The sequence below is a fragment of the Halyomorpha halys genome, unplaced genomic scaffold, assembly GCF_000696795.3.
Source record: "Halyomorpha halys isolate HHAL.00 unplaced genomic scaffold, Hhal_1.1 Scaffold320.1, whole genome shotgun sequence".
NCBI lineage: Eukaryota > Metazoa > Arthropoda > Insecta > Hemiptera > Pentatomidae > Halyomorpha > Halyomorpha halys.
In genome coordinates this window covers 1136742-1145750 of record NW_027116715.1, presented here as the reverse complement: position 1 = coordinate 1145750, position 9009 = coordinate 1136742, and the positions used below count along the sequence as shown (strand labels likewise).

At 27.7% G+C, this 9009-nt stretch overlaps 2 protein-coding genes and 1 long non-coding RNA gene across 4 annotated transcripts; 2 read left to right on the top strand and 1 right to left on the bottom strand.

The window, feature by feature from the left end:
* Positions 1 to 106: 106 nt before the first annotated feature.
* Positions 107 to 3398, top strand: LOC106681214 (uncharacterized). Of its 2 annotated transcripts, none has more exons than XR_001343208.3 (3): positions 107 to 299; positions 753 to 915; positions 3200 to 3398. It is a non-coding gene; the product is annotated as an uncharacterized lncRNA (long non-coding RNA). The 2 variants fall into 2 exon arrangements; XR_010845141.1 differs by lacking the exon at positions 3200 to 3398 and adding an exon at positions 1868 to 3175.
* Positions 3399 to 4902: 1504 nt separating this feature from the next.
* Positions 4903 to 5676, bottom strand: bc10 (BLCAP apoptosis inducing factor bc10). Its single transcript, XM_014421416.3, has one exon. The coding sequence runs from the start codon at positions 5553 to 5555 to the stop codon at positions 5319 to 5321; it is 237 nt and encodes a 78-aa protein (XP_014276902.1). The 5' UTR covers positions 5556 to 5676; the 3' UTR covers positions 4903 to 5318.
* Positions 5677 to 6003: 327 nt separating this feature from the next.
* RpS28b (Ribosomal protein S28b) lies at positions 6004 to 8153 on the top strand. Its single transcript, XM_014421421.3, has 2 exons — positions 6004 to 6262; positions 8054 to 8153. Exons 1-2 carry the CDS (start codon positions 6069 to 6071, stop codon positions 8055 to 8057), a joined length of 198 nt encoding a protein of 65 aa, XP_014276907.1. The 5' UTR covers positions 6004 to 6068; the 3' UTR covers positions 8058 to 8153.
* The last annotated feature ends 856 nt before the right edge of the window (positions 8154 to 9009 follow it).

Here is a 9009-nt window from a genome sequence, read left to right as displayed (position 1 = left end):
GATTATAATAATTTATTGAGTCATTCAGTATATTTTTATTTTAAATAATACGAGTAGGAATATTTTTTATGTAAAATATATATAGTTATATTATACGTACATTATGATAAATCAACGGAAGTTACTAATGCATAGCAAACCTTATGGCGGTTATGGTGTCAGATGTCTGTTGTGTGGTTAATTTTTTGTATTATTAAATAACATAGCATTGGTCTCCATAAGGTTTTGAATTAACAATTCAAACAGAAAGATATTAATTATTGGCATGATTTGTAATTTTAGTATGATGTTACCGATTGGTGAGATGCTTAAAAAAATACTTATTAAAGTTTTGAGTATCTACTGATAGTTTTATATGAATAATTTCTTTGATTAGAGAAAATTCCAAGTTATTTTTAAGTGTTAACTCAATAATATTTTTCATAAATAATTGAAAAATTAGGTTACCCTTAAGTAATAGAAACTTTAAATCTTTCACAATTGTACAGCTTTAAGGATTCATTAAGCCTCAACACCTATTACAAATGTTAATTCACTGAATGAAAAGCATGTTTTTACTAAAATCATAAATTATTTTTACAGGACAGGAGTCTCCTACTTTTTTTTTTTTTTTTTTTTTTTTTTTATATTCCTTAAGAGGTGTCCTGTTAGCATTTAGACTATATTTTTATGTAATTGGACGTGATAATGGCAATAATCTTACTTTCAATTACTTTCATTACAATTTGGAATTGAAATTGCTCTTCCATCAGGGACTGAAGAATCCATAAACAAGCGGCAACAACAGCATCATAAAAGTTAATGGAAGATAGACAAAAGTATAAACAAAACAAATCAAACACTAGGACAATATAGACATTTATTTCCCATCATGAGCTAAATGCTCAAGGCTACACCACACCTCTCCAGGGTTAGGTAAATGTTTTTCATTATAGTCTGTGGTTATTAGAACTGAGGTTTGTGCATCTTATTTCTTGCTTATATACACAGTTGGTCATACCTTAGACCTCAGAAACTATTGTTTATTTCATTTTATGAGGAAATTAAAATGATAGTGTTATAGGTCAAGTTTGCTTTATTTTAAGAAAGTATGTTTTGTAAATGAACTCAAATGATTTATGTCAATAACACATATCAGTTCGCCACATCCACATTCACCCACAAGAAAATTGAACAACTGTAAAATGCAGTATTTGAGAAAAATCGCCTTGAAACTATTATAAAGCTTATATTAAAATATTATAAAGATTTTATTGCATTTCATTTAATTTTCTATAACTGTAAATACTTATTTGAGATTTAAAATAAGTTTTATACTATTTCGACTTATACTTAGTATTATTTTTAATTTGATTTTTATCAAATACTTTAGTATCATTTAAGGTAAATTATTTTTTCACTTATATAACAAAATATGAGCATGACAGAACAATTCTTCTTTCTATGAGTGTGTGTTACATTGTTATGAAGATAAATTGAGTTAAATAATAATAACATAACAATTTAATTCTGATATTACTACTTTGTTGTAAATTGGTAATACTATGGAAAATTAAAGAGTGCATAAAGATGAGCATCAATAATCGCTTTCACTTAAATATATATGAAATATACAATAAGGGGAAGTATTGCAATCATGAAAAATTTGAAATTAAGTTTTTCCTATGAATCGAAATACCCAATTTCAAGTTTTGCAAAATGATGTGTGTGTATGTAATCATGTATATATCAAGCAGTTGTGTGAAATAACATATTTATTACACATTACAAGATATGTACATGCCTGGAATGTTACAGCAACTGTTTTTCTAATATCAACTTACTAGAAGTACCATTTCATATCATTAATATTTCAATTTTCTGTCAGATGAGCCACTATTCAAGTAATGCAAATCATGAAAGAAACAACTCCGGGCATATTTAGACTCTTCATTCTGGGTAAACACACATGAGTTATAATAAAGTTTGTCATTTTGATTTACAAAAGAAAGGGAAATAAGGAGATTAGTTAGCAACCTCATAAATATTAATATCTGTGACCCACTGTTTCCTTAGTGCTAATTGAGGATTATATATGCCCACTTCATACTCATTACGAGTACATGTAATAAACTGAATAATATCTAAAATTGATATGGAAATACAAAAGAGCTAATCAGTAAACTTAAATTGAATTGACAGTGTCTTTGGTTAGAGTGTTGCTTTAATGACAGGAAAACATACAAAACAAAGTATAAGTATTTATTATTTTAATATAATAATATTTGATATTTTGAAAAAAGCTTTTTAATGGATTGCTAAATTTCTGATGATACAGTACTGGATAAAACTAATATTTTAATTAATTTTATAATCAAACAATTAATGTTTGCTCCATAGCAGAGTGTAAATTTTTTCCATCTACTAATAGCTTATTAAATAGGCTGGAAGATCGCTGATTGACCATATGTATTATTGAATGGTCTAGGTGCAGTCAAAGAAAAACTCTAATAGTTATGAGACTATTTATTATAAGCCTATAATAAACAGTTTAACATAAAATAGTTTCATGACTATTTGAATTTTTCTTTGGCCGCACCTGAACCATCATCCTTTTATTATCAAATAGACATATCTTTTTGTCTAGACATTAAATCTTTTTGTGTACAAATATCACTGATTGTAAATAAATAAAGTTGTGCTGAATCTGTAATGTGTTAAAATCTGACACAAACATAAGGTTTGTGCAAAATTTTCACATGAGTTACTAAACTATAAAATTTAATAAGCATTTTATATATAATTAGTTAACAACCTAATATTTTTTCTATATTAACAGGTTTTATTATTTACTAGGTTAATCATAATAATGTGGGTTTAATGTTCCTAAGGTCCTATGTTACCATCTCCCTCTTACATTGTCTATACTTATTTTTATCGCTTGTATATTACTAAATACTTTAACACTGTTAAGTCCACACAGAACTAACTGTACCATGACCCCAGTCTTTTCTTGATAGAAAACATGTCTGTTTCCAAAAAAAATATTTCCCAAATTTGTTTATTTTGATACTTATGATTAAAAAAAGTTCATATTATTAAAGATTAATTGAAGTGTTTCAATTGAAAACCTTCATGTAGTGTGAAATATTACACACGATTATAAGCCAGTAAAAAGATAGGTCTTCAGCAAAAAACACCATACCTGGAATGTTTCTAGGAAGAACTCCACTTGCCAGTGATACTTCTTGCAGTTTGTCCCTGGAAAAGAAGGGAAAATGGTTCCCAATGAGATGATCTCAATGCTACTTCCATTTCATAAACAGGATGTGATACTCAGAGTTGACCGATGATCTGGTTTAAAAAAGTGGAAGTTGCTCTTTGATAAATAAATGTTTGTCTAATGTATTGTAAGTTTTAATTTTAATATCTACATTACATGTAACAATAAACGTATTGTACTATTGATTAATAAGTTCTTTTATTGAACTCCACGAAAACCCCATTTCATATTCCTTCTTCACACCCTAATGATATAATTTGGTACTCCATTAGTCCGGATAATATTCCTGATGCCAACAGGGAATTTAGGAAAAAAAAAAATTAAATAATCATGAGATAAAGATAAGATAAAAAATGATAACTTTTTCCAGAATTGTGATTTTTCTTATTAATGGGGTTTTACCAGCAACCCTTCAATTTCAGTTGAGATAAAAACAAGTTAACTTTTTTTATTTATATTTTTATCTTATGTGCATATTACTTATCCAACCTATGTTTATATGTTCACTAATTTTTCATTAGTTTTGAAATAATTATTATTTTTTATTTTTCACATTAATGGTTATTAAATATTATACAAATTGTATTGATTTTATTCAAATTTCAACCTGTTATTCCAAATTATATGTTTCTTTTATTATTCCTATCTAAATTCCAAACAAGTTTCCTCTAAATACTAGTTAGCTGTTTGTATTTAAAGGCAATCTACATTTTGGGATAAAAATTTAGGATAAATATAAAAAAAGAGGTGTCATCTCTATGGTGATTAGTTTTAAGATTACTATAAAAGCCAAATTTCATTTAATTAATTTATCTTATGAAATAAATGTACAGTATGGGAGAAAAGAATCAAAAGTCATATATTAAACTTTGTTGACTAGCAACCCTTTAGTTCTGATTGAAATGTTGGCACTAATGAGTAAGGTTTTACTTATTTGTGTTTTTTTACTGACCGCACCCCCAACCATCTACTCCTCTTCATTTAACTTTTTGTTTTTGTCCATAAAGTCCGATAACCTTTCTTATCTCTTCTACATTGATATTTATCAGTTTCTTTTAAAAGCAAATACTTTATTAATTTTATCAAATGAATAAATATATGCATAAAAGACTTCTTATTTAACTCAAACAGATGACAGTGACAACTCAAATTTGAAACAAAAAAATTGACTATAATCGTTACTCTTCTGAAACCTTCAAATTAAAAAAAATACAATGTGCACTTCACACAGTTCGGCATTATTCTGTTGACTATTTACAATTCTCTGGTAAATTCATCTATTTGTATTCAGTCAAAGGATCCCATAAAATTTATATTTTCACATACTTTAAGGGGCTATTATTCTCTTAATGTTAGTGGCCTTGTAAAAAATGGTAGGAACTATAACAGCTTAAGACATTTTAACTTTGAAGTTTTTGGAGAAAATTATGGATTTTAAAACTGTAAAATAAGACATAACCCACCTTTATTTCATTACACCCACTTAGTTAAAAACTGGGGTGAGAGGAAGTTGCTGCCGGCCCCTTTAAAGACTTAATAAAGATAAAAGAATCAACTCCTTAACTCCATATTCATTAACTGAAATAATTAAAAAATATTTTAAAAATGAAATGAGAAGGAAAACAATCATTAGATCTTAATGATGCTTCATAATTTTTTATTTTTAAATATTACAAAATCTATATTTTTGATCATTATTTACAATGAATGGTAAGAGGCCATAAGCTGAAAATTGGTCATAAATCTAATTACAGTCTAATCATTATATAATCCAATCTCATCTATATAAAACAGTATTAAAGTATTATACAGTTTATACATGAACAGTAATTCCCAATGATGTGTATTTATAATCATCCTAGGATCAGTAGAGTCAAATATGTATACTCATGTAAAATCGAATCATCCAATTAAGTGGAATTGTTTAAATTTACACCAAATATGGTAGTACAAATACAATTTAATCTAGCAGAATGTAGTTTTCACACAAATAATACAAAACATTTCAAAGTGTCCATCTATAATTAAACCATAAGAAGGAATGTAGTTCTGTGCTCTAATCTTCACACCGAACATTATCACAGTTGTTGCTCCAGAACATGCATCCTACCCCACTATAGCAAATGAGGAAAACTGCTGCTAAGAACACGACACTGCATATTGTACAAGGTTTCCTCTCAAGAAAGAATCCAGTCAAGTAAAGAACCATGAACATTACATGAGTCTGAAGCAAAGTAGGATTCACGGGTTTGGGAATCAGTAGAACTGGAATAAGCCACTGAAGACAATACATTTTCAGTCATACGATGAATTTTCATTTCTTAATCCAATATTTCTCAATAACATTGATACAAAGCCAACACATGATTTGAGCCAATACACATAACCTACACAAGATTAAGTAAATGACAGCTGATAATGGAATGTAGGTTTTCTGTTAGCAATTTAGTTCTATTAGTTATAATTACAATCCTTCACACCTAAATGACACTGTTTTTTATTTTTATTTTTATTAATTGGCTAGTATAATTTGATTTTAACTGAAAGTTTTGAAATAAGTACACATATATAACATAGTTATGAATTCTGATTAATAAATTTTAAAAATAATATAATCTATTTTTTATCGTATCATTGGAATAGAATTCTTTAATATAAATTTATTTATATTTTAATAAGAGTTTAGATAATTATCTTAAAATTCAAAATAACTGTATCGATAGATTTTGTAACAGGCTGTGGCATCCATTCTTCTCTGGGATAGCTTAATACACGTGTCTTAGCTCTCAGAAGTTTTATTTTCAAAATGGAAAAGCCCGATGTCTTGGCACGAGTTGTTAAAATCCTTGGTCGTACAGGCTCACAGGGGCAATGTACTCAAGTTAAGGTAGAATTTATTGGAGACCAAAATCGACAAATCATCAGAAACGTGAAAGGGCCCGTCAGAGAAGGCGATATTCTTACCTTGCTGGAGTCTGAGCGTGAAGCTAGGAGGTTGAGGTGAGTAAATATTTATTATAATTATATATGTAATGTGTTAATATCTCTAAGTAGTTCTTATTTATCCCAGCGTGGATGTCATGAATTTACCCATGAATCGTGTTTTGACCAGAACTCGTGCCTGAGAGTTATTGTACTTGTCATAAACGTGCTCTTTTCGATTTTAAATTGTTTATTAATCCCTAGTTTTATTTAAAGGACAGCTGCTAAATTTTTTTCTGTAGATAATTTAAAGCATTGTTTTTAAAACTATAAATATGTAGTGACTGTTTATTTCTTAGCCTGCCTTCAATAATTAATAGCTTTGCTATAAATTTTTAGATATCTGGAATGTGTCAATATTTAAATTATTCTTTTTCTTGGAATATCTGTTTCTTTAAAACAAATTGTATTAGTCTTAATGGTATGGTCAGATCGGAGTTGAAATCACATGTATCCAGTTGTATGGTTATGTGTATATTTCAACCAATGTGACAGTTATTTACATTTTCTTTGTTAGTAAAGGACATTAAAAATTCAATATGCATCATTCATTTTATTTTAGTTCTAAAATATTAATGAATTTTGTATTCTTTTCAGTCTTGTCTCATGTCATATTTCAAATTTATATACGTTTATTAATTTCATATCAATAAGATTCGTCAAATCTCCTTAGTTGTTTTTTTATTACCGAAGTTCAAATTAATATTGAATCAAATACATAAGAAATTCCATGTATAATATCAATTCATGAAAAGTGATGCGGCACCATGTAAATTAAGATTTTTAAAATTTTTAGGGTATATATCCATCTCTCATGTTAACTTTAGGATTTTGCATTATCCTACTTTAACAAAATATGTCATGAGACAAGATTGAATAGAATGCAAAATTTGTTATTATGATGAAAATTTTGTCTGAGCTTGTGATTTCCCAAAAGCCATGTTGTTACTGAGGAATTTTGGTTTATCTTCGCCTCCTGCTAATTGTGTCAATTAACAGATTAAACTAGAACTAGTACACGAGATATGAATAATTGAACTGGGATCATGAATGATTTAACTGATCAATTAATTATTAGTTCTCTGACATTATTTATTGGATTTTTTCATTAATCAGGCATATTTGATAATGAAATAATGGGTTTGATAGTTAAAACTTACAAAGTAAACTAAAATGGAATTTTGTGCAGTGTATAACTACTCTCAGTACAAATTTGTTTTCATGATTCAGATTTTGGATATTTGTCTTGCCTAATTTGTCGATGTTCCACCAATTCAGGCATCATCGGAACTGATTATCATTAAATCTCAATAATGCAAGGAACAGTCCTCCTAGACAGATTTATATGAATAGCTGATCATGTATAAATCGTGAAGCATGTATATTTATTACACAACATTCTCAGTTTATTGTGTACTGTTAAGGATTTGTGTTATATCCATTATTGGTTGGTCTATTTTGGCTGTTTTGATCAGGTCTATTTAAATGTGATTTTATGGATTCTAGTTCTAGTTATGTTTGGTTTCATGAAACTTTGACATGTTACTTATTTTAGAGACTCCTCAAGGCTTTGTGTTAAACTTGCCAATAATAACCCAATTGCTGTTTGATTTTTGTATTTCTAAGCCTCGTGGGTGTGTAGGGTTTGATATCAAGGGATAATGATAAGATATTTGTTAATAATAGATTATTGAATTAAAGGTTGTTGATTTATATTAAATTAGAGTTTCTAGTAGGTATTTCTTAGTTTTAGTATTTAGTTTTTTGTATCTAGATTATATATTAAAATAATTTTGTTATCCTTTTTAGGTGAAGAAAAGGATGGGAGACCTGTGATGGAGCTAACAAAAAAAACATTGCGACCTTGTATTTAAGATTTTTGTTAATAAAATAACCAATGATTTTTTAAGAGAGCAACTTTATTTTCGATACCCTAAAGCTTCCAGTTATAATAAGATTCACTAGTTATACAATATTATTGTATTATCATATAACGTATATTACTTATATTGATCTAATGAATTATTAATTGTAACTTGGTGCTATTAAAATTTGATAAGTTGAATTAAATTCTTTAATCAATAAATGATTAGTTTGAGTACATTTCTTAGTATAAGTACATATATAAGACCTGATATTTAAATCTTCTATCTAAAACATAAATACTTTATTTAAGTTAAAATGTTTGAGGACAATTGTTATTCTTCTACAACAGTATTCCAAACTCAAAATTTGGCCTATAACTGTCAATTGGTCAAATTAGCAAATTTTTCAAGTTCTAGTTAGCAGGCATACTATATTTCATGAATGGTTTTTATCAGTTTATCGCCTATTCAATTTAACCTAAGTTTAAATTAAATTAAACTTCTAGGATTCAATTTAACCTGAAATAAACTAAATAGTATACATGTTGCTTGTAATTCGAACTTCCTTTATAGTCTTTACCATGACTGAAAACTTTGGTTAAAGGATACATCTGTTTTTTTTACTAATAAGGTGAAACTATAAACCAAATGTTTTTATTTTGTGGGTAAAACTAATATGAACAAATAAAAATACAGAAAAATTCATTATTAGTCCTAGGCAAACTGATATGAGTAGTACTATTACTTAGTAGGACATTTGACTTCTAATTATCTTTTCAATCATATGACCAATGATAGATAGTTTGAATACTATTCATATTAGGTGCTATCACCTGTGTGAAAAAAAAAATTGGTTTGAATGTGAAAAATAATATTAAATTGATTTGATGTAAATTGCAA

What these genes read in the sequence shown, in the direction of transcription:
- RpS28b (XM_014421421.3), top strand. Translation starts at nt 6,069, where the DNA reads ATGGAAAAGCCCGATGTCTTGGCACGAGTTGTTAAAATCCTTGGTCGT.
- bc10 (XM_014421416.3), bottom strand. Translation starts at nt 5,555, where the DNA reads ATGTATTGTCTTCAGTGGCTTATTCCAGTTCTACTGATTCCCAAACCC.